Here is a 26,585-nt window from a genome sequence, read left to right as displayed (position 1 = left end):
TCTTCAGTGGCAGGGTACATGGTAATGCCATTAATGAAAGTCGAGAATGTGACAGGAGCAGCCAGTTCTTGAGAGAAAGCTGAAGCTTTCTTCTGGACGCTCTTGAGCTTAACCAGGGGAAAAAATAGCACCAACCGAGCGCTGGGATCGAGACTTTGGAACTAAAGTCAACCTCAGAGAGGAGTACCCTAGGAGGGAATGGTCAAGAGGACAGGTTATGAATAGGTCGAGTGGAGTGAGGGCTGGTAAGAAGACACTAGATTTGACAAAGGAAGGTGTCTGGTTACTTCCCAGAATATCCTAAGAAAATAGGAGGAGAAAAGAGAAAGCCTGACAAGCTAAAGAATGACTGGGAAGTGAGGAAACAGGCTGAACGCACTTCATACAGCTGGATGTGCTGGACGTGAAGGGAGGGAGCATGACGGCAGTGGGAAAAGGGTTTATTCTTGCTCTTTTAAGCGAGAGAAAACATTTACTGTGTTGATACAAGAAAAGCACTAAGTGTTACATGAGGATACAGACACAAGATGGGAGAGAAAAGGAGGGATCTGCTATATAAGAAGAGCTAACAAAGCATGAGGTCCTTTTTTCCTCAAAACTGAAAGTGGGGTGATAGAAGAACAGATGAAAGTATAACCACATTTAGAGAAAAGAAGCTGCAAGTTTTTTTAAATTATAAAATAAAATTTATGACCAATAAATAGCACCTGAAAAATAAAAAAACCTTTGGAAATACTCTGAATACAAACATAGCAGGACCTTACTTCCACTTAGACAAGAAAAAACCTGCAGAACAAGTTGGTTGTTTAATTTAAAATATCCATTTAGCTATCCTAACAGTGTTTAAGCTGATAAGTGCAAGTTAATACAAAACTATAGGATTCTGTATTTAAAAAAAAGTTCATCATTTCTAAGCTACTGTCTGGAGATATCCTGGGTTCATATTTTGAACAGGAAAGAAATTATGCCTTCAGGTTTTTTCTGGTACGTTCTACTAAAGTATATGCTTATGATTTTTACAGTTGTATAATAAAAGTATGTCATTCTGAAATCATAACTCAGAAATATTAGTGAGTTAGGTATCTTTATTGCTTCTCAAACTATACTGACCCACACTCTTATCTTGCTCTCCCTTCTCATTTCCTAGTATCACTCAACTCAGAATTTTAATTTTTATGACATTTGCACATTCCTAATTTTGATAAAATTGACTAGTTTTTAATCATTCCAGTAAATTTATGGTTTGGTTGGATACTGTGCTATGCTTAGTCATTCAGTTACGTCCTACTTTTTCCGACCCCATGGACTGTAGCCCACCAGGCTCCTCTGTCCATGGGGATTCTCCAGGCAAGAATACTGGAGTGGGTTGCCATGCACTTCTCCAGGGGATCTTCCCGACCCAGGAATTAAACCAGGGTCTCCTGCATTGCAGGCAGATTCTTTACCAGCTGAGCTACCAGGGAAGCCCCTATATAAATGAAAAGACATTGTTTCTAGCTAGGAATATGCTCAACAATTGCAGGGTCTAGTTGTAAAATAAACTAGGTCTTTAGTAAATTACTTAGCATCACAATTAAGATTACTGTCCAAATTCTACAGTCATTTTGTCGCTGGAATTACTTTGCTTGCAAATAGTTTTGAAAGCAAAGTAGTTATTAATCATCAACCTGAATGATTGATTCTGATATATATGATTCTGATATAATAAACTGAATGTCACATGAAACAGACTGAAATGTCACATGAACTATAAAAATCATCAACATTTAATAATTAAAGCTATTCTTTCTTTCAAAAACCAAAGTTCTATTAGTAATACTTTGAATGCTCAATACTTACTGTTTAATATGACGCAGACACAGTTCTACAAATGCAGGATTCAACAAAAACACAAAACTTTGCCCTCACAAAGCTTATATTCTAGTATAGGAAAACAAATATAAACAAACAAACAAAAGTCAGATCATGATAAGTGTTACGGACAAATTTACGGCAAATAGATGGGGAAACAATGACAGACTTTATTTTCTTGGACTTCAAAATCACTGAAGATGGTGACTGCGGTCATGAAATTAAAAGACACTTGCTCCTTGGAAGGAAAGCTATGATCAACCTAGACAGCATATTAAACAGCAGAGACATTACTTTGCCAACAAAGGTCTGTCTAGTCAAAGCTATGGTTCTTCCAACAGTCATGTACGGATGTGAGAGCTGGACTATGAAGAAAGCTGAGTGCCGAAGAACTGATGCTTTTGAATTGTGGTGTTGGAGAAGACTCTTGAGAGTCCCTTGGACTGCAAGGAGATCCAACTCAGTCAATCCTAAAGGAAATCAGTCCTGAATGTTCATTGGAAGGACTGATGCTGAAGCTGAAACTCCCATATATTGGCCACCTGATGCAAAGAACTTACTCATTAGAAAAGACCCTGAAACTGGGGAAGATTGAAGGCAGGAAGAGAAAGGGCCGACAAGAGGATGAGATGGTTAGACGGCATCACTGACGTGATGGATGTGAGTTTGAGTAAGCTCCAGAAGTTGGTGTGGGACAGGGAAGCCTGGCGTGCTGCAGTCCATGGGGTCACAAAGAGTTGGACACGACTGAGCGACTGAACTCAACTGTAAAGCTAACGTCAAGCAATTTTAAATGTATGGATCTAAACAGTACAAAATGTAGAGAACTCCCATAGCCTGAAAGCTTACTTGAAAGTTTACTGCATTCTGTTCAATCAGCATTTTAAAGGAAGTTTGAGTTACATGTAAATCTTAGCAACTCTAAAAATCCTCAGAAAACCCCTTAGGGGTCACCTTGGGGTTTATTTTAGGGGTCCCCAAAAATAAAGGAATTAATTTTTCCAATGGCATAGCCATTACAGGTTTTACCTTAAATTTGCTTAAAAGCAAATATCATTCTTCTGTTTAAGCAAAACAAGAAGTTCCCAAGGCAAGATTGCCTGTTACAGGAACTCCTTACATACCTGGTTATAAGTACAGCTGAACAACATGGGGGTTGGGGTACTCACACACCATACAGTGAAAAATCTGGAGTAACACAACATTGTAAAGCAATTATATTCCAATTAAAAAAAAAACTGTATAGTTGGCGCACTGTCTCCACGGTTTTGCATCCATGAATTCAACTACGCTCCACCTGTGACATAGTAAAGAAAATCTGTGTATAAGGAGACCATAGGTTCAAACCTATGTTGTTCAAGGGTCAAAGGGTCTATGAATGTGGTATAGCCTCAGTCAAGGAAACGTAAAATGTTACATTTATAAAGGTAGCATCAAAATAGTTACCTTTAATGGGATTTAATTCTTGAATCACCATTTATATCTTACAAGTTAACTTAAAAAAATTCAAACGAAAAAGAATCACTCAATTGTTCATTTTGCATAGCTCCAATACCTGAATACTGACTATTTGGACCAAAACCATGACTGTTTGCATTTGTACTGTTTGATGGTCCTGCCTCATTTATCATACTGTTATCTGCACAATTAAAGTCAGATCCCTCAAATGCCTCTGACTGTGCAGCAAAAGCAGTAGTACTAGAACTGGTGACTGTTGACATACTGGAAGAAGACATCTGATGGAGCTGTCTCAAGTCTCTTGCGTCTAACACTGAATTACAGGAAGGATTTTCAAGATTCATGCTCACAAGTCTCGGATTATCGGTCTCCCTCATGCTGTCATTACTGGGCGTTATCATGTTCACAGGGCAGTTAGACAGCATGCTGGCATCAGAAATACTATATAAGTCAGCTGGTGATACGGATGATGCTTCCATTCTACCTATGTCATTAGTATTGTTATAAAGGCAAGCATTAGAAGCATTCAGATCACTCATTTCCAGGAATGGTGGGATAACTTGTGAATTAGAGGAAAGTGTCCCTGTTGAAAAACCACTCAGTGAATTTGTATTGACTGAGCGTGAGGTGGGGTGGGCGATTGATGACCAGCCTGAAGAAGACTGAGTACCCATTGGTAGCATGGCTGAAGCAGGATGTGACAATGTACTTGAGATGGACGCAGAGGAGGAATAGTAGGATTCTGCTTGACTTGAAACAGGTCTGGAAGTTTCTGGAAAAACTGCACCATGAGAAAACAAGTTTGGTTCTGTGGGAAGGAAATGTATTTTTACAAAACTGAAATGAACAAAATTCTAAATTAAAATTACATAAACACTCAAAAAATTTTCAAGGAAATCAATGTAACACTTCAAATAAAAATGTTAAATAGGAGATAATTATTACATAAGTCCAAAACTGAATTCCATAATACTGTTTTACAAATGCATATAAAATAATTTGGTAAGTTATTTTGGCACAGAAAATTTCATTTCTGTTAAATGTGGAAATCTAGCTTCTGAGGCCTTATAAAGGTATTTTTGAAACGTGAAAGATAAAATGTCAGAATTTCACTTAATGGGCCTCTAAATATTCAAAATCATTTCATATTCTCTTCTTTCAGGAGAAAATGGAGGGATGGAGGAAACATTAAGGATGATTGAGAAATCTACATAAATTTCTAAGCCATATTATGATATAACTCACACTAATGTTCTATAAAATTTTCATAAAAAAATGTAGTAGTATATTTAATTACATATTATATGACTGCTGTACATATTAAACCAAGAAGAAGCACTGATTTAAGAACATTAAAAAGAAAAAAAAAGACTTCTAATTAACCCTGGATAACGATCTAAACCAGAAATTGGCAACTTTTTTTCCATAAAAAGCCAGATAGTAAATATTTTAGGTTTTGTGCACCATGCAGCCTCTACTGGAACTTCTTAACTCTGCAGCAATAATAGTACAAGAAAAGAGCCATAAACAATATGCAATCAAATGAGCTGTGTTCTAGTAAAACTTTATAAATAAATATAGGTAATTGACCAGATCTAAACCATTTCTTTCATGACATACTGTAATTAGTACAATTACCACCATAAGAATGAAATGTAATTTCTCAAACAATAAATCCCAAAACATAATCAGAGTTGCTAACAGGACTTTCAGAAGCTGAGATCAATTCATTCAATATTCATAGCATGAAAAAAATATGTAGGAATGGAATAAATCAAAGACTCAGTTTTCATTATTAAAAATAGAATTCTAGTATATTGTGCAAAACACTGGTCTCTCTGATCACAAGGAATACTCTATGGGGCATAAAATACCTTTTTTGATGAATCTTCCTTCTCCAGTTGGTCCTAGGGGACTAGGTCTAGGTCTTTCAGGAAAATTAACTCCTGTGATAAATTTTTTCCATTATTAAATGTAATTTGAAAAACAACAGTATACCAGTTAAAATTTGAAAAACTGAATTAAAAAAAAAAAACAACCCAAAACCAAATTTACTTAAAATACCAATCAAACCAAAATATTCTTACCACAATCCTGCCACAGTTTGTGGAAAAGCAGATTTGTTTTTTGTTTCTTTGCTTTATTTCCATATGTGTCTGGTTAGGAAGAAATCAGGAAAATGTGTGAATCATCAATGAGTATGCTTCCTCTCCTTTAACACATATATAGATGTTTTATTCCTACATAGAAAATGCTTTAAATAAATGTACATAACATGGATTTCTAGGGGTCACAAAGTATGTCCCAAGTCAGTAATAAAGGGCATTTTTCTCTTAGTAAAAAATAGTTTATAATATTCATCTTGTTTTATTATAATAACTACAGGTTAACCCATGGTCAATTAATGGGCTAAGGGCAGATTAGGACCAAGATGGAGACCACTTTCTGAGTGGCAAGTTTGCCATCTATCAAGAGGGCACAATAAGGACCAAAACAGAATCTCAAATATAAAACAAATTCTAATAAACAGTTTAGATATGTTGAAATTATTCTAGATTCCTTTCCTAAGAAAGAGATTCAAAGAGCACAAAGATGAGGCAAAAATCAACAAAAAACTTTAAGGAAAAGAAAATTGTGAATAAATTACATGACTGTATTCTAATATATCTTACAAGACAATATTCTTAGCAGGACTAAGAAACATATAAAACATTAACACAAAAGGTCATACCCTTTTCATCTGGCAGGTATCTAAAATCCATAGATTCACTAACTTCCTGATCAGAAGGTCGCCGCAACTGCATCTTTACTGTTACCGGTTCTGTTATGGCTTTGCAGTATGGTGGAGTCTTGAAAACAATGGCTACTTGACGGTGTACATCAGCTTGTGAAAAGACACCTTTTGCTTCCCAGTCATTCAACACAAACCGAACTTCTATGTCGTCTAGTGATTACAAAGACAAATAATTCGAACACAAAGTAAAATGTACCAATCAATTTAAAATATATTCTGAATTCAATGAAACAAACAAACAAAAAAACCCCAAAAAATACCTTTCTGAACTTTGTCACAGAGTAGAAATATTTCATCTCCACCTTTGACACTTCCACAGTTCTTGTTTACACGACAAATCCTTAATTCTGCAGTATTAGGAGCACCTAAATACAAAGGATTTCTTTTTAATGGGTTGCTACCTTAGTAATTGAGTTAGACAAGGCTGTGGTCCATTTGATCAGACTGGTTAGTTTTCTGTGACTGTGGTTTTCAGTCTGTCTGCCCTCTGATGGAGAAGGACAAGAGGCTTATGGAAGCTTCCTGATGGGAAAGACTGACTGAGGGAGAAACTGGGTCTGTTCTGATGGGCAGGGCCAGGCTCAGTAAATCTCCAATCCAATTTTCCGTTGATGGGTGAGGCTGTGTTCCCTTTCTGTTATTCACTTGGGGCCAAACTATGGTGGAGGCAATGAAGATAATGGGGACCTCCTTCAACAGGTCCGATGAACGCACTGCTACACTCAGTGCCCCAACCCTGCAGCATGCCACCGCTGACCCACACCTTCGCCAGAGACTTCTGGACACTCAGGGGCAAGTCTGGGTCAATCTCTTGTAGGGTCACTGCTCCTTTCTCCTGGGTCCTGGTGTGCACAAGGTTCTGTTTGTGCCCTCAAGATTCTGTTTCCCCAGTCCTGTGTAAGTTCTGGTGGCTCCATGGTGGAGTTTTAATGGTGAGCTCCTCCAAGAGGGTTTATGCCATACCCAGGTGTGCTGCACCAACAGCCTTGTCTAATGCAATCAAACTATGAGACACACCGTATAGGGCCACCCAAGACGGGTGGGTCATGGTGGAGAGTTCTGACAAAACGTGGTCCACTGGAGAAAGAAATAGCAAACCACTTCAGTATTCTTGCCTTGAGAACCCCATGAACAATATGAAAAGGCAAAAAGATAGGACACTGACAGATGAACTCTCCAGGTCGGCAGGTGCCCAATATGCTACTGGAGATCAGTAGAGAAATAACTCCAGAAAGAATGAAGAGACGGAGTCACAGCAAAAACAACACCCAGCTGTGGATGTGACTGGTGATGGAAGTAAAGTCCGATGCTGTAAAGAGCAATACTCCATAGGAGCCTGGAATGTTAGGTCCATGAATCAAGGCAAATTGGAAGTTGTGAAACAGGAGATGGCAAGAGTGAACATCAACATTTTAGGAATCAGCAAACTAAAATGGACTAGAATGGGTGAATTTAACTCAGATGACCATTATATCTAATACTGTGGGCAAGAAGAAATGGAGGAGCCATCACAGTGAACAAAAGAGGATGAAATGCAGTACTTGGATGCAATCTCAAAAATGACAGAATGATCTGTTTGTTTCCAAGGCAATTCATTCAATATCGCAGTAATCTAAGTCTATGCCCCAACCAGTAATGCTGGAGAAGCTGAAGTTGCATGGTTCTATGAAGACCTACAAGACCTTCTAGAACTAACATACAAAAAAGATGTCCTTTTCATTATAGAGGACTAGAATGCAAAAGTAGGAAGTCAAGAAACACCTGGAGTAACAGGCATATTTGACCTTAGAACAGAATGAAGCAGGGCAAAGGCTAATAGAGTTTTGCCAAGAGAACGCACTGGTCATAGAAAACACCCTCTTCCAACAACACAAGACTCCACACGTGGACATCACCAGCTGATCAATACCAAAATCAGACTGATTATACTCTTTGCAGCCAAAGATGGAGAAGCTCTATACAGTCAGCAAAAATGAGACCAGGAGCTGACTGTGGCTCAGATCATGAACTCCTTATTGCCAAATTCAGACTTAAATTGAAGAAAACAGGAAAGACTACTAGACCATTCAGGTATGACCTAAATCAAACCCTCACAATTATACAGTGGAAGTGAGAAATAGATTCAAAGGATTAGATCTCTTAGAGTGCCTGAAGAACTATGGACGGAGGTTCATGACACTATATAGGAGGCAGGGATCAAGACCATCCCCAAGAAAAAGAAATGCAAAAAGGCAAAAATGGTTGTCTGAGGAGGCCTTACAAATAACTGTGAAAAGAAGAGAAGTGAAAGGCAAAGGAGAAAAGGAAAGATATACGCATTTGAATGCAGAGTTCCAAAGAATAGCAAGGAGAGAGAAGAAAGCCTTCCTCAGTGATCAATGCAAAGAAATACAGGAAAACAATAGAATGGGAAAGGCTAGAGATCTCGTCAAGAAAATCAGAAATACCAAGGGAACATTTCATGAAAAGATGGGCTCAATAAAGGACAGAAATGGTATGGACCTAACAGAAGGAGAAGATATTAAGAAGAGGTGGCAAGAATACACATAACTATAGAAAAAAAGATCTTCACGACCCAGATAATCACAATGGTGTGATCACTCACCTAGAGCCAGACATCCTGGAATGTGAAGTCAAGTGGGCCTTAGGAAGCATCACTATGAACAAAGCTAGTGGAGGTGATGGAATTCCAGTTGAACTATTTCAAATCCTAAAAGATGATGCTGTAAAAGTGCTTCACTCAATATGCCAGCAAATTTGAAAAACTCAGCAGTGGCCATAGGACTGGAAAAGGTCCGTTTTCATTCCAATCCCAAAGAAAGGCAATGCCAAAGAATGCTCAAACTACCGCACAATTGCACTCATCTCACATGCTAGCAAAGTAATGCTCAAAATCACTATGGTTTTTCCAGTAGTCATATATAGATGTGAGAGTTGGACTATGAAGAAAGCTGAGCACAGAAGAATTGATGCTTTTGAACTGTGGTGTTGGAGAAGACTCTTGAGAGTCCCTTGGACTGCAAGGAGATCTAACCAGTCCATCCTAAAGGAAATCAGTCCTGAATATTCACTGGAAGGACTGATGTTGAAACTGAAACTGCAATACTTTGGCCACCTGATGTGAAAAACTGATTCCTTGGAAAAGACCCTGATGCTCAGAAAGATTGAAAGTGGGAGGAGAAGGGGACGACAGAGGATGAGATGGTTGATGGCATCACCAACTCAATGGACATGACTTTGAGTAAAGTCTGGGAGCTGCTGATGGACAGGATGGCCTGGCGTGCTGCAGTCCATGGGGTCGCAAAGAGTCAGACACAACTAAGCGACTGAATTGAACTGAACCTTAGTAATACATTTTATTCCTTTTTGATAGAAAATTTTAGGAAAACAATTTACAGGATAGATAGCAATAAAAGCTTTAGTGTATAAACAAAGGACACTCAATACCTTAATCTTCCACATCTATCCCTTTCCTTTCTTAATGGTATTGCCTTGGACACAACTAAGCGACTGAATTGAACTGAACCTTAGTAATACATTTTATTCCTTTTTGATAGAAAATTTTAGGAAAACAATTTACAGGATAGATAGCAATAAAAGCTTTAGTGTATAAACAAAGGACACTCAATACCTTAATCTTCCACATCTATCCCTTTCCTTTCTTAATGGTATTGCCTTGGTTTATTTAGAGCCTTATGATTTCAATTGTAGACGTTAACACATCTTCTAATTAAATCTCCCTGCTTGTAAACTGGGATTTTTCCTATCCATCCCATACACTCTCATCAGATTGAACTTATAAAATCATAACCATAACCCTATGGCAATGCAGTTTTCATACTTCCTATTATCTGGTCAACATTATTCCAATAATTCCCTGGCATTCAAAGCTCTCCATGATGAGGACAGTCTGATTTACCTTACCTTTATAACTCTATGTTCCACTATCTTTTTGCATGTAGAACTGGTATAGTCATACATCACTGGTGGGCACATATGTAAGAGTATACATACACAGAAATATTTGAGGGCAATTTCATAATCTTTAAAACTATAAATAACCAGATCCTTTAATTTACCATTTGCCAACATTTCTACTTCTACAAATTTATGCTAGGGACATCTACACAAGATAGGCACATATAGGATATATTTAATGCAATACAATTTGTTAAAGAAAAAAAAAAAATTGAGAGGGAAACAAACCAAATGCCTTGTAACAAGCTGCTGCTGCTAAGTCTCTTCAGTCGTGTCCAACTCTGTGCGACCCCATAGACAGCAGCCCACCAGGCTCCCCCGTCCCTGGGATTCTCCAGGCAAGAATACTGGAGTGGGTTGCCATTTCCTTATCCAAGCTAATGATTTATAAAAGTGTGATACAGTTATATCATATGCAGCTACTGAAAAGAATCAGGTACCTGAAAGGGAAAGAGGTTCAAGATATGTTTCTAAGAGGGAAAAAAAAGTAAAAAAAAAAAAATCAGTGATGATTTTTTCAAAAAGTTGCCAAAAACATAGATGGTATGAATGATGATGATGATGAGGTATTTGTTGTATATATAGTAAGAAGAAACTGATGAAATATCTTTGGAGAATGAGATTATAGGAGGTTTACTCTGCTTGTTATCTACTTTACATAGATAACATCTACTCCATAATGTTTGAATTTTCCCATAATGAACATACTCGTTTTTTTTTAATTGCCAAAATACTTTAAAATTTTTTAAAAAGCTAACACTGGGACTTCCCTGGTGGTCCAATGGTTAGGAATCTGCCTGCCAATTCAGGGGACGTGGGTCCGATCCTAGGCTGGGAAGATTCCACATGATGCAGGGCAATGAAGCCTGTGCACCACAACTACTGAGCCCGAGTGCTGCAACCACTGAGCCAGTGCCCTAGAGCCTGTGCTCCACAACAAGAGAAGTCACCACAAAGAGAAGCCTGCGCACCTCAAAGAAGCAGCCCCCACTCTCTCCAGCTAGAGAAAAGCCCGTGCAGCAACAAAAACCCAGAGTGGCCAAATAAATAATAAAATAAAAAGTCAAGGCTACAAATACAAGAAAAACAAATTACTTACGGTTGTCATAAATTGGGTTGGAGACAACAGGAGGTAGAGCAGTTGTCAAATTACCATGTTCATCAGGGAGAAAAACTTGAAAACATAATCTCACCACGTTGAGGTCACAATCTTCAATATCAAGCAGCTGTTGTTCAGGGACTGAACAGTACATTTAAAAAAAAATAAGAATATAGAATAGTCACATAGAACTAAAGCCCTGTTAAGTCCTCCTCCCTGCCCAATACAGCCAATAACCTTTAGTAAGGAGCATCTAAATCTGTACTAACAAAAATACAATGGTACACAATCTCAAGCCAGCCTTTTATGCTTTTCATCATATATTTCACTATCCATCATAATTCATAAGTAATGACCATGGTCAGGGAGTAACTATCCCAGTTATCTGGTATTTAAAGCAGAACCTCAAAGTTGCATAAATCAAATTTTCACAAAAAATGGTTGTAGGTTTTATACAACAGAGATTAGGCATTCATTCACTAATTTAACAAATACGTATTTAGTTCAGTCATACATTAAGGACTCTGCAAATTATCTCCAAAATCTGCATAAGAATTACTCCATTTTACAGATGAGGAACTGATTTTAAAGAAATGAAATTACATATCTAATGTTTCACAGCTAAGAAGTGGCAGAGAAGAATTCAAACTCAGGCCACTGAATCCAGAGCCTATGCTCTTAAAAAAACTGAACCCTATTACAGAATTTTACATATGTGTTGCATAAAAATGACATACATAGGAATATTTACTAAAATTTAGATCAATATTTTAGGGATCAAATACCAAGAGGATACTAGATGAGTTAAATCAGCTAATTTCCTTAAGAAATTTTATGTGCAAACTTAACTTTCCTCAAAAAAAAAAAAAAAAAAAAAAAAAACAAAAAACCCACAGCAGGAAGATTTTACAGTTCTGAAAAAAAATTTTTTTAAACACGTTTTATGACAGAATATAATGACAGTCTGTTAAACTGCTATTTAAAATAAATCTAAAAAAAATAATAATAATAAAAAATAAAAAAAATAAAATAAAATAAATCTAGTTCCAAAGGAAAATATAACTGCCTTTTCAAAGAATACTATGAGGTGTAGCAATCAACTATAACTAACAGCCATGTTTATAAAAAGCAAGAAATACATATATTAAATTATATGACAATTTTATTTTTCAAAAAGCATTGAAACTTGAAATACAAAATTTGAAAACGGTTAAAACCCAAATTCTTTATTCTCACAGTTAGCAATAATAAAAATGATAATGTATTTTTGACGTTTTTATGTAAACTATACTCAGTAGCTATCATGATATTAAAAATTATTCCACTGTCAGCATTCTTAAGCCTACAAAGAGCCTACAAAAACATATCTGTACAACTAAAAGGTCAAATGTTATGATACAAACATTACAAACATCTGTACCACAGCAATCTCTGCTGGCACAATTAGGTAGGCAATGAGAGATCCACCTCATCAAAATAATTTTTTTAAACATTACAAATTTACAGTTTAAGACTGTTTCTCAATTCCTGAGATGAGTAATCAATACACACAAAAATAAATTAGAAAAGTGTTCTGACAAGTTTAAAAACAAACCTATGTGAATGGATAAACTAACTGTGACAGCTATGTAATATAAAAGAACTATGAATATATACACAAACATGTATGTATCTCAAAAACATTACATGAGCAAAAGGAACCAGATATAAAATATATACCACATGCTTTCATTTGTATGAAAATTCTAGAAAAGATTAATTGATGACAAAAGAAAGCAAAGAGCTGACTGGAGCCAGAGAGGGGAGAGGGAATTGACTGGGAGGTAGACAAAGACATTTTGTAGTAATAGTGGAGGTAGTAGAAATATTTCTCATCTTGACTATGGTGGTGTTACATACATCTGGGTGGATCCCACTGTATATAAATGAGACCTCAAGAAAACTTTAAAATCTTTAAAAATAGTACATGGAGGAAAAATAAACTGGTTAACAAACCAGGAATGGGAATAAAGATTTATTTATTATAAGTCAGGATCAAAGAAACCCAGAGAGGTAAGTTCAGGATAAGAGGCTTCTTGTTTTCCAGGTATATCTTGCCAATTTAGAAGTAGCTAAGAGGATGAGAAATTGAGATGAGCTTTCAAAAGACTATAGATGAAAAATAAAGGAGTGCAGGGTCTGCCAAAGATAGAGAATCTGATAAATGCCCAGTGTTTTGGCTGGGGCTCTTGAGAAGCTAAACCCAGAGTAAGGGTGAACTGGATGGAAAGACCTCACAGGGATAAATGCCCAGCATCAAATAACCTAAATCATTCACTAATTTTAGATGATCTCAGACTTCTAGTGTGACTAGCCACCTACCACAAGAAAGCCTTCTGAAGGGAGATTATATCCTAGACCTCAAAACTTTTGTGTATAAGGTGACTGGTGAAAGTGAAAGTTGTTTAGTCGTGTCTGATTTTTTGTGACCCCATGGACTATACAGTCCATGGAATTCTCCAGGCCAGAATACTGTACTCTATTTTAAATAAGCAGGCACAAGAAGACGTGAAAGTGAAAGTGTTAGTGGCTCAGTCATGTCTGACTCTTTTTGATCCCATGGACTGTGCCCGCCAGGCTCCTCTGTCCGTGGGTTCTCCAAGCAACAATACTGGAGTGGTAGCCATTCCCTTCTCCAGGGGATCTCCCCAATTCAGGGACTGAACCCAGGTCTCCTGCATTGCAGGTGGATTCTTTACCTCTGAGCCACCAGGGAAGTCCTGGCATAAGAGACAAGGCAATTTTTTTTTTAAGACAAGAAAAACAACATATAGAAACAGACTATAAACATTCCAAATAATTAAGTTTTCAGATACATGACTTAAAATCACTATATTTAATATATTTAAGGAGTTAAAGATAATACTGAGAGTTCAGCAGAGTACTTGAAACTATAGAAAAAGAACCAAGCAAAATTCAATAGAACTGAAAAACACAATAAACTGAAATTTTAAATGTCATCAAATTTATCAACTGTTTTATAGAAAACACTTCATGTCTTATCTTTTTATAGAAACCAAGGACTAAAATCTATCTACCAACATTTTATACTAAGAGGTTTATATATATAAATATATATATTTAGATTTTTCTTTTATACTAAGAATTTTTAAAGTATTCATCTACACTGAAATCTAAGGCATTTGAAAGCTGATTTTTATATATGGCGAGAGGCAGGGAATCCAACTTTCCTCAGCTTCATTTATCTGCTATCAATATTTCCTCCCTTTCTCTTGATCTGATATGCTACCACTGTCATTTGCTGAAGTTTCATATTTTCATAAGTCTGTTTCTGGGCTCTCAGTTTTACTCTACTGGTCATTTAGTCTATTGTTACCACTGCTGCTGCTGCTAAGTAGCTTCAGTCGTGTCCGACTCTGTGCGACCCCATAGATGGCAGCCCACCAGGCTCCCCCATCCCTGGGACTCTCCAGGCAAGAACACTGGAGTGGGTTGCCATTTCTTTCTCCAATGCATGAAAGTGAAAAGTGAAAGTGAAGTCGCTCAGTCATGTCCAACTCTTAGCGACCTCATGGACTGCAGCCTACCAGGCTCCTCTGTCCATGGGATTTTCCAGGCAAGAGTACTGTAGTGGGGTGCCATTGCCTTCTCCGATTGTTACCACAATACTACTTAATTAGTACTTCTTCATAATAAACCCCAATATCTCATAACTATTTCTTCATAATAAGTCCTAATAGCTGATAAGGTCAGTTTCTCATTGCTGTTCCTCTTCTATAAATTATCCTCCTTTTCCTGTTCAGAATCATATTATCATATTTATTGAAAATTCTTTTTGGGAGTTTGGAATTTCACTGAACCTATATATCAATTTGGGAAAAAACACTATCTTATATTATTGATAATAAAGAACATGATATACCTCTCCATCTATCTAGGTGTTCTCATAATGGGCTTCCCTAGTGACTCAGTGGTAAAGAATCCACCTGCCATTGCAGGAGATGTGGGTTTGATCCCTAGGTTGGGAAGATCCTCCGGAGAAGGAAATGGCAACCCACTTCAGTATTTTTGCCTGGGAAATCCCATGCACAGAGGAGCCTGGCAGGCTACAGTCCACGGGGTCACAAAAAGAATCGGACATGACTTAGTAGCTAAACAACAAAACAACAATTATCTCATAATAAAATTTTGAAGTTTTCTCTAAAGAAATCTTGATCATGATTTCTTAGATCTGTTGCTAGGTATTTTATATTTTCTGACAATTCCTTTAATTATTTACTGTTGTTCTATGGAAATGCAACTGACTTTTGTATGTTAATTTTATATGCATTCACCCTTTTATTAATAAACATATTAATAATTTCTATATCCTTTTGCATTCTCACTGTAAATAATAGCTTCCAATAATTGGTTTTATTTCCTCAGTTTTGACTGGATCTCTGTGCACTGGTTACAGTCTCCATGACAGTGGGAATAGAAGCAGCAAGAGTGCACATCCTTTTCTCATTCCTAACTTCAGACTGAATGCTTCCATTTCCTCCACTTAGATAATGTTTACTGTAGTCTTTGTAATACATACATAGCATAATACAAAAGGCCTTATTTAAAAAATTCTGCAATGTGAAAAATGATAGTTGCAAATCTAACAAAAGTAAGCATGAGATTAATTAAATTCTCTTAAATTTCTCTTAAACTAGTTTAAAATTTCTCTTTATACCTTATCAAAAGGATAAATACAAGGTAACAATTATTCTCCTTAAGCCATCTTTATAAATACTTAGGAGCAGTGTATATGCACTAAGAATTTTATTTTCATCAAAAAGATATGATCATGATTTCTCCTGAAAATAGGGATTAAAATTTTTAAATCAATTATAACACCTACTAGCTCTAGAGATGTGACTTTTCTAATATTCTAATTATTGCTATATATTACTAAAATTTAAAAAGTGATTAAAGTACACAGATTAACAATTTTAAGAGCTATGTCTCATTTAAAAAGAGATTAAAGTACACAGATTAACAATTTTAAGAGCTATGTCTCATTTAAGGAAGAAAAACAAAGTTTAGTGATAATTCATTTAATTTCTGTTACTTAAAATGTATAGATATAATACAGTAAAAGCTAACATTTAAGTGCTTGTGTGCCAGGCAAAAGGTAAATGGTCACAGCAATCTACCATTCATTACTTACTCTTTCAACATATTTATTGGGTTTTTATTATGTGCTACACACTAAAACAAATGCCAAATAGAGATATGAAAAGACAGTGCCTGCCCTTAGTGAGATTAGTGTCTGGATGAGAAACAGATATATAAGCTAAAATTATATAATGTAATAACATGAAAAGTGTTATAATGGGAGTATGTTCAAGGCATAGGCCTTTACATTGAAGGCATAAAAGAAGTGTCCCAAGTTCTGCACAGGGTAATAAAGAAGGCTTTCTAAAATGATTGCAAGGAAGAAAGGATAACAAAGTACACAAAAGCTTTTTCTTCCTTCTTGCTTTTTAAGCTTTAAGTTGTGAGGAAAGGCTCTTATTTTCTTGTATTTAATCACACTTTAGAGAGGAGAATGTTAGAGACTATCTGTCTTTTTAAACTACATTCCCTTTCAGACTACCAATACAAAATTATCCTCCCAAACTTAACTGTAAAATAGTCTTTGTGCTCCCCTAACAACTCAGTGTCCTCTATACATGAAAAACAGTATAAAGTAACTAATAAAACAGAATTGCGAATTCTTTATTGTAAAAATCTTATGGCTTTTAATTAATTTAATTAATATTAGAATTCCTTACATGTCATTAAATACATAGCCAGAAAGTGATAAAATTTTTTTCCCTGCTTTTGCAGTAAGAGCCCCCCATGAAGTCTTTTTTTTTTTTTTTTTTTTTGGTGCCAGCTAAATGAACACAGTTAAAAATTGCTATCAGAGCCCTTAATTAAATTCCTCCATCCAATTTAAACTTTAGCACATATTAGATAATTTGAACTGGTATTTTACATGAAGCCTCAAGTTTAATACTACTTGACTATTATATGTCCCTTTCTGCAAGAGAGAGCTATTGTTTTAAAGAACTAATGGCAAGAAAGAACTTACCTTAAACATCCTAGATACACACAAAGCAAAAACAATTTTTAATAGTCTTTGTATTTTCACATACTTGATCTTTAGAAAATGGACTGTCATAATCAGATTGTCTATAGACCAGAATTGGTAGATCCCATTCAGCTAAACATTTCCAATTCCATTGTTTCTATATATCATAAATATATAATACAAAGTCAGATACTTAACTTGTAATTCTTTATCAGTAGAATTTTCCTGTGTTAAGTGATACATCTATTTTAAAAAGTGTCAGTTCAGCTTGGCAAATTCCTACACAAGTGGTAGAATTTACTGGTATATTCTGAAAATAGCACAGAATAAACAACCAAGAAAGGGTAACTCTACAACTGAGTTCAGATTACTTCCATTAGTTTTTAGTGTTTTGAGTTCTTTCAAGGGGATTAGATAATATATGTTTTGCTTAATATTAGAAATGCACATTTTAGGTTTTATTTCAACAGTCTAGGAAAAACAAAAAAACACAGAATATTTATTTCTATTACAAAAACCACATCAGAATAGAGAATGAGGTGACTCTAACCATTCTATTTAAATTTATAACCCACCCCCCTAACTACAGATTCCCAGCTCCTTACACTGCTGTTTTTATCCTTTAGTACTTCTAGCTGTCTAATAAATTATATGTGTGTGTGGCTACTCAGCTATTCAATCATGTCTGACTCCACAACCCTAAGGCCTGTAGCCCAGCAGGCTACTTTATCCATGAAACTTTGAAGGCAAGAATATTGGAGTGGGTTGTCATTTCCTACTCCAGGGGATCTTCCCTACACAGGGACTGAACCCGTTATCTCTTGCACCTCCTGCACTGGTAGGCAGATTCTTTACCACTGTGCCACCTGGGCTTCCCAATAAATTATATACTTGTTTATTAAGTTTAATTGTTAACTCCTAGTCTCTCTCCCTAGAATATAAGTTATTCAAAGGCAGGAATTTCTGTCTGTTCTATTCACTGACTTATCCTGAGCACCAAGAACAACCTGGGACTAAAGGATAAAATAAAGTAAAAATCTGTCAAAGGAATGAATGCATAAGTAGTTAAGATGAGTAACCTAGTGTATACAGGGAGAAAACACATTGCTTGAAGGTACTTGGCTGTAAAGATAAATATCTAATATAACAGTAACACAAATACATTGTTTAGGTGCCAAAGTCAAATATAAATAAGTTCCATTAGAGACTCTGTCTACAATAAGCATGAAATCATCTCAGAAGACAACCTAATAGTTATTATAAAGCTTTTTGTGATCAATTGCTAAGTGAATGGTATAATTAAGGGGATAGGACTTTGGGCTCAAGAGAACTGAAAAGGCATTTCAGATAAGGAAAGCAAAGGAAAGCAATTTGAGTATTTTTGGTAGACAAGTACAAACAAAGCATGTTCATTCAGTTATTTATTTATTCTGTCAACATATTTTAATTATGTTTCTTCTGTGTATCTGACACTGGTCTAGGTACCCAGAGATGCACAGAAGAACAGTTCCTACCTTTCAGAGTCTCACAATTCAGTGAGGGAGAAACATATAAATAAATTTATAGCAAACAGTGTTAGAAATATATATAGCACTTTGGGGAAACATATACTTCGCTCCAAGAAGATCAGAGAAAACATAAAAGAAGTGTCCCTTAAATTTGAGGGATGAGCAGAAAGAATTTATCAGACAGATTAAAGAATTTCATGCAAAGGAACTGCAAACAGAAGAACACAGAGGCAGAAGATGATACCTAGAGATGATGCTGGAATGGAAAACAAGGGTCAGAATATGAAGGGCTTTAAATGCCATGCTTGAGAAACTCAATCTAGCCAGTGTATCAGAATTCCTCAGTGTGGTCCATGGATCACCAGCATTAGAACCGTCTAGGGCAGAGATTTTCGAATTGTACTCTGAGACCCAGTAGTCCTAAAAATAATTTAGTGGGTTAACTGAGCATCTTCTTAAAAAAAAAAAAAAGAAAAAGAAGAAAAGAAATGGAGTGGACCGGAACAGAACAGATGGAGGGCGTACTGCATGTACCAAGAGTTTAGGGTCACTGGTCATAAAATTAATTTACTGGGTTGGACATGTTTTTCTACAAAAAAATAAAATAAAATAAAATGGAAAGGAACAGATTAGACAGTATATTACATGAAGTAACAATATTGCTTTTTTTTTCATCTATGTGTGTATCTATTGAGTAGAGAAATAAAATCTATTTCCTAATGTGAGTTGTAGTTAAGAAACATGGATCTAGATGTTTTTTTAAAATGCAGCACTCAAGGCCCCACACCAGACTATCAAATTAGGGAAAACGTGGCCTGGATTCTACATTTTTAGCAAGTACTAAGGGGGTGCTACGCACATTCAAATTGAGAGTCACTGGTGAAGATGATGTGGAGCCACTGAAGGATAATAAGCACAATTCTGAAATGATTCATACTGGTTTCAGAAGAATCTTTCTGGATATAGAGTGTATAAACTGCCTGGAGGGTGATCAAGACCAATGGTGGTGAAAACAGAGAAGGTTGACTGACAACTGGTCAGGGTAAGTGAACAAAGCAGTTTTTCTGGAATAGAGTTAACAGTGGAAGAGAAGGTATGAAACATGATGTTGGAGCTACATGTAGAAAATTTCCAATTTAAGGCCATTTAATTTTTAGCCTATTTAAAGAACCACTGGAACTTTTTAATCACAGTAATATGCTAAAGCATTGTTCTAAGATTATTTTAATGGGGGCAGGGAGTTATAAAGCATAGTTGAGATAAAACCATGCACCTGGGAGCCAAGGTAACTGTTTTCAAATCCTAGCTCCACCAGGTATTATTTCCTTAGGATAATTTTCAAAAGTAGAAAATGTCTGGGTCAAGAGTATGCTCATTTAAAATTCTGATTCATTGTTAAAGTAAAAGGTCAACTTTTAAATTAAAGAGGCCATCTAGTCTAGGCGTAGTATGAAATAGGCATAATGTAGTATATTATAAATAATAGCTACCAGTTATTAAGTATTATTTGTACGTCAAGGAGTAAATGTTAAGTAACTCATGTACACTATTTTATTTTATCATTACAGCACTGCTTTACAGCAAAGAAAACCAAAGCTTTGGTTCCTTAACTTTCCTATGTCACATAGTATATAGCAGGGGCAGAGCTGGAATTCAAACCCAAATCCTTTGAACTCCAGTGGAAAGGGTATTAAAAAGGAAAATGCAGAATGGCAGATGGGCCACTGCTGAAGTATTTTTTTTCTTTTTTGTTTTTACCAATCCAGAACAAGGCTTGGTGTTAATAACATGTACTTATATGTCACTTAGAATAGTTCCTAGTACATAATAAGTGCTTCACATATTTTACTTCATTTAATTCTTATAACAGTCTATGAGGTAGGTTTATTATCTCCATTTTATAAATAAGGAAGTGGAACATAAACAATATAAGGAAAAAGCATCACACAAGAGTTCAAAGTATATATTCAATTGAGCATTTCAGTAAGTTGAAAATAACTTAAATGTTTATTAATAGATAACAAGATCAACAAATTAAAGCCTAACTAAGCCACAGAATACTGTTAAAAAGCAAAATAGATTTATAAGTACTGATATGGAAAGTTATTTAAGATATATTCCTGAGTGAAAAGAAAGAAATAGTAGATTAGGAAGTGCAACATGATTCCATTTATATTAAAAATATATATAAATACATGACACATGTAAAAAGGAAATTCTAGAAAATTTTTCATCAAATTTAACAGTAGTCTCTTACAGTGAGTAATACTGAAAGGGACTTTTGCTTTCTGCATCATACTAAATAGTATGAAAAATAAAGATCTAGAGAAAAGAGATATAGACCTTATAATTCACAAGACACTACTTATCTATGAGCATATTCTTTAAATTATCATGATATCACTTAAATTTATTTTTAAACATCTGAAAAAAAACATAAACCAACACTATAAGGATATTTTAAATATGACAAAGAAATCTATTCTTTGAAAATTGTATAGCTGTTCGATACCCGAATTATGCACATTTAAGTGACTGCAGATGACTTTCCAAAGGAGACTTCCGTGGTGCAGGGTGTCAGCAGCCCTCACCTATCCGGTAGCAATTGTGGCACAGTTACCAGGTGCTGCACCAGGCAGTGCCACCCCAATAAAATCCACTACACAGTAACTTTCTAGTAAATCCACTAAACAAATACACCATGTAGATATTTTACACGGCCTCTACTATTTCTAAACTACTTCACCATTGAATATGCCTGGAGTTAAATGCATTCCAATACCTTATAACCACAGTGCCTATTCAATATTCAGCAAGGGGAGTATAAATTGTCTGCTGGTATGGCAAAAGGAAGGCCACATTCAAAGAGAATCAGAATATTTTTGAGAAGATTTTATTACAGAAAACAATGACACTCTTCACAAAGCCTTGTCTGCATAGGAATGTTTTTTCAACACTGAAGCATTTTAAATATATTTCATTCCTCGGATACTGTGTAAGACAAGTATGTAAGTGAACACAGAACTTAAGACAGCTTTTAAAACACAGGTTAAAGATACAAATAGAAATCACTTAACACAAATAACTAAATATCCAAATAATAGAAATAATTAAATCAAACATACTCACCATTGAAAGGATTGATTCCTGCCCTTATTCTTGAAATAACAGCATCTTTTACTTCTTTTTTTTTCACACATCGAATACCCAAATTTTGAAAACTAGAAGGGAAACACAAAACTTTCAAACTTCTTTAGAGCTAACACAGGGACACATAAATGAGATTTTATTAAAGAATACTGCAAAAATCAAGCATATATCCAACACTGAGGAGTCATCATAATGTCAGATGGAGATATTAAAAGCATGAAATACATTTCCAATTCCTATGATAAAGATGTGAGGATAAAAAATGGGGTTATATTTCTAAGAGAACTGTTAAAGAGAAAAGTAATATACACTATAGTACTTTTATATATAGTGTTTTACAGTTATATTTTACTAACATTCCTGCATCAAATATATCAAAGTAGACAAAGATTAATAGGAAAGCAACATCACAAAGCTAAAATTCACCTCCCTCCAAAATTCATAATCAAATCAATAGAATCTGTACATTTGATAATATAAAGCAAAAGTCATAAAAAGTTGCCCACAGGCTGACACCTACATGTATAGTTTTGCTGAGTTCATAAAAATGCTGACTACATGTTTTCAAAATGTGTGCAGACTACCAACATTTAAAAATCAGGAAACTGCATATAAACATTCCTGCTTTCTCTTGAATATTTTAAAAGCAACAGTAGACTGGCACAGAAACACCTGCCTGGAGCTAAGTTTGCGGCCCCATTTACACAGGGTTCTCCAGTTGGCTGCAGTGCCTGCTAGTCCTCTCTTACCTCAGCCTCTCCACTCCACAGACATCTGGTTTCTGACTACAAATGACTTCACTACTAGCAGTGGAATATGTTTTATGCCTTATCACATGAAGTTATAATAATCGTTTATCATAAGAAAGCATCAAACTACGTATTTTTTCATTAGACAGATATTTAAAACTAACAATAATATTTAACCAGAGTTTCAAAATGTCATTTATGGAAAATTTCTCAACAGCTACAAATATTACTAATTTGCATAGGAGTAGTGCAGACGATGGTGGGGGGAACTCCCCTACCACCACTAGTCATACTTGTTCCCACATGGAAAAACCATGACATCATTAAAATTGGGTGGGTGTGAATAAGGAAGCAAAACTTGGTTATAATAACATTACTATTTGCTCAAACTTCACATGGCCCTTGGCAACAGGGGGTCACTTGCCGTGTGTGCCCCCTCTATGCTCTGTTGTTTTACTGTTCGTGCTTTTAATATTTACCATCCTTGTGATTTTTAACACCTAAAATATCTTTAACACTTCCTTCTTCTGCCTCCAATAATTAAAAAATAAATTTTGAACTTGTAATCCTTTCTTGAACCCTAAAACCATATTTCTCTTCAAAAGTATTCCACTTCTTTGAAAGATTCTTAGGTTGGTTCTCACTTTTTCTTTGACAAAAGAGTTTAAAGGACTCTTTAAGATATTTACACATTACTTGATAGTTTCATCTGAATAATCCTATTTGAGTGCTATTCACACAAATTTTGACATAAGGAAACCAAGATCACAGAGATTATCTGAATCAATTATTCATTCATTCACAGTCATTCAACAAGTTTTGGAGTTCCTACTGTGTCCCAAGGACTGTGATGAGTAATGGGAATATACAATCCCTCCTCTCATGGAGCTCACAGCCTAGAGCAGGCGTAAACAGTTTGAAGGGACTTGTGTGTGTGTGTTAGTTAGTCGCTCAGTCCTGTTTGATTTTTTGCAACCCCATGGACTATAGCCTGCCAGGTTCCTCTGTCCATGGAATTCTCTAGGCAAGAATACTGGAGTGGGATGCCATTTCCTTCTCCACTGAAGGGGCTTGCATTGGTCAAATTTGTGTCAATGTGAAAATCAGAATAATAATGCTAGTAATAGACTAGCATCCAATTATAATGCATTGACTATAAGAATCCATGAGTCTAGACTTCCCTGGTGGCTCAAAATCTGCCTGTCAATGCAGGAGACACAGGTTAGATCTCTCACCTGGGAAGATCTCACATGCCATGGAGCAACTAAGCCTGTGTGCCACAACTACTGAGCCCATGCCCCAGAGCCCAGGGAGCTGCAACTACTGAAGCCAGGGCACCCTATAATCTGTGCCCCACAACAAGAGATGCCCACACATCGCAACTAGAGTAGCCCCTGCTCTCTGCAAACAGAGAAAGCCTGTGCACCACGAAGACCCAGCACAACCAAAAATAAATAAACAAAATTATCTGTCAAAGAATCCATGAGTCTATACTGGTATTTTTTCAACTGAGGCAGGGGAATATGGATATGTTTTTCTTTATAATAGAATGCCAATTAATATCACCAATGGGAAAAAAACTAGTATCACCATCTCCTGAAGTGTTACTTTGAGAACAATACAGCATCACCTCTGTAGATTTCTCATCCAAAATATTTCATGTTAACATGAACACAATCATGAGCAACCATTCAGACTAACCCACATTGAATAACATTCTTCAAAACAAATAATATTCTTCAAAAATGTTAATGTCATGAAAGACAACACAAGTTGAGAAAATATTCTAAGTTAAAGGAGACTAAATAAGCATGACACCTAAATACAATGTATGCTCCTTAACAGGATTTTGGATTGAGGGGCAAGGTTCAGTTTACTTCAGTTCAGTCGCTCAGTCGAGTCCGACTCTGAGACCCCATGAACCGCAGCACGCCAGGCCTCCCTGTCCATCACCAACAGTTTTCATCACCATTGAGTCAGTGATGCCATCTAACCATCTCATCCTCTGTCATCCCCTTTTCCTCCTGCCTTCAATCTTTCCCAACATCAGGGTCTTTTCAAATGAGTCAGCTCTTCACATCAAATGGCCAATATAATGGGAGTTTCAGCTTTAACATCAGTTCTTCCAATGAACACCCAGGACCGATTTTTCCCCTAGGATGGACTGGTTGGATCTCCTTGCAGTCCAAGGGACTCTAAAGAGTCTTCTCCAACACCACAGTTCAAAAGCATTGATTCTTCTGTGCTCATATAGTCCAACTCTCACATTCATACATGACCATTGGAAAAACCATAGCCTTGACTAGATGGACCTTTGTTGACAAAGTAATGTCTCTGTTTTTTAACATGCTATCTAGGTTGGTCATAACTTTCCTTCCAAGAAGAAAGCATCTTTTAATTTCATGGCTGCCCTAAAGGCATTATTGGGCATCAATGGACATAAATAAGGTAGTCCAAAAATCTAACTGCCTATACCTAAAGGAGATCAGTCCTGGGTGTTCACTGAAAGGACTGATGCTGAAGCTGAAACTCCAATACTTTGGCCACCTCATGCGAAGAGTTGACTCATTGGAAAAGACTCTGATGCTGGGAGGGATTGGGGGCAGGAGGAGAAGGGGACGACAGAGGATGAGACGGCTGGATAGCATCACCGACTCGATGGACATGAGTTTGGGTAAACTCCAGGAGTTGGTGATGGACAGGGAGGCCTGGCGTGCTGCGATTCACAGGGTCGCAAAAAGTCGGACACGACTGAGCCACTGAACTGAACTGAACTGAAGGCTGACAAAGAAGAGCCAGAGAAATAAGAAGTAAAACAAAAGAGTCTGTTCTCACTAAATCAGAAAACAAGGAGTAATTATGTTTCAATAAGTGAGTAATCTACAATGTAAAACATTGGGAGGTGAAATAACACAAAGAGGAAGTATTCCTTGCCAAGTTTGTGTAACCAGATAGTTTATGCTTTGTGCTGTTACTAAAGTATATTTTCTAAATGGTTACTACTTGTATTTAAGGAGGCTACTAATCTTTTCCTGTTGCAATCAGTTTCATTTTTTTCTCACAAGCAATACATGTTCATTACAAAAAGAATTATAAAATGAACATCAGTTAAAAGAACCACATAAAACCCCACAATTCTTCCTACCCAGAGAAAACTGCTATCAACATCTTAGTGTTTAAACTACCATGTATATGTACACACATACTTTTGAAAAACTAACACAACATTGTTGATCAATGATACGCCAATATAAAATAAAAAATTTTAAATTATTTATCACAGTTCACTGTAAAGTCTTCTTTTATTTATCTAAATATTGGGAATATCTTTCTATACAAAGAAATTTTTGCAATGTTATTTTTAAGGCTACATAGGAGTACACTGCATGGAGGTACCAGTTTAACAAATCTCCCTCTGTTTTATAATCCGGATTGCTTCTAACTTTTTGCCATTACAAAGCTTCAATGAACATCATTACAGCTAAGTTTCAGAACATGCTTAATTAGATTATTTCCTCAAGATAAATTCCTAGAAGTAGAATTGCTAGTTCAAGAGACATTCATATAATTTCAGGCTTTGCTGAAATTATAGTACCTACCAGAAAGATTTTATTTATTTACACTTTCACCAATAGGATGAAAATGAACCCAACAGCCTCACACACAAAGTACTATATACATATTTTAAACTTTAAAACTATTGTTGTATGTTAATTTTATACTGCTTTTTCAAATAAAAATCCCAGTTTTCCAGGTGATTTTTTCACATCTGACAATTTTTAAGTTAGAGAAAACCTTTCATAAATTGTTCAAACTAAGAAAGAAAACTGTAGCATAAAATAAGTTTATGTTTACTTTTAGTTACAATAAAGAAGTACTCCTACTACCATCATGG

The 26,585-nt window shown here is 36.0% G+C and overlaps 1 protein-coding gene across 3 annotated transcripts in view; it reads right to left on the bottom strand.

Annotated features, from left to right (window-relative positions):
• Window positions 1-3,279: 3,279 nt before the first annotated feature.
• Window positions 3,280-26,585, bottom strand: part of REL (REL proto-oncogene, NF-kB subunit) — a 36,596-nt gene continuing 13,290 nt past the window's right edge. For 2 of the 3 annotated variants that reach the window (XM_006073874.3, XM_044925932.1), the window contains exons 4-10: window positions 21,921-22,012; window positions 11,181-11,321; window positions 6,364-6,468; window positions 6,041-6,253; window positions 5,397-5,465; window positions 5,184-5,255; window positions 3,280-4,117 (exon numbers count right to left, since the gene is read on the bottom strand). In XM_006073874.3, coding sequence (XP_006073936.1) covers window positions 3,348-4,117; window positions 5,184-5,255; window positions 5,397-5,465; window positions 6,041-6,253; window positions 6,364-6,468; window positions 11,181-11,321; window positions 21,921-22,012 — 1,462 coding nt within the window. In that variant the 3' untranslated portion in view covers window positions 3,280-3,347. The remainder of the gene's footprint in view (window positions 4,118-5,183; window positions 5,256-5,396; window positions 5,466-6,040; window positions 6,254-6,363; window positions 6,469-11,180; window positions 11,322-21,920; window positions 22,013-26,585) is intronic. The other variant, XM_006073875.3, reaches the window with a different exon arrangement.

Source organism: Bubalus bubalis, chromosome 12, assembly GCF_019923935.1.
Source record: "Bubalus bubalis isolate 160015118507 breed Murrah chromosome 12, NDDB_SH_1, whole genome shotgun sequence".
Lineage (NCBI taxonomy): Eukaryota > Metazoa > Chordata > Mammalia > Artiodactyla > Bovidae > Bubalus > Bubalus bubalis.
The sequence above is the reverse complement of the archived record's forward strand: the minus strand, read 5'-3'. Positions and strand labels throughout refer to the sequence as shown.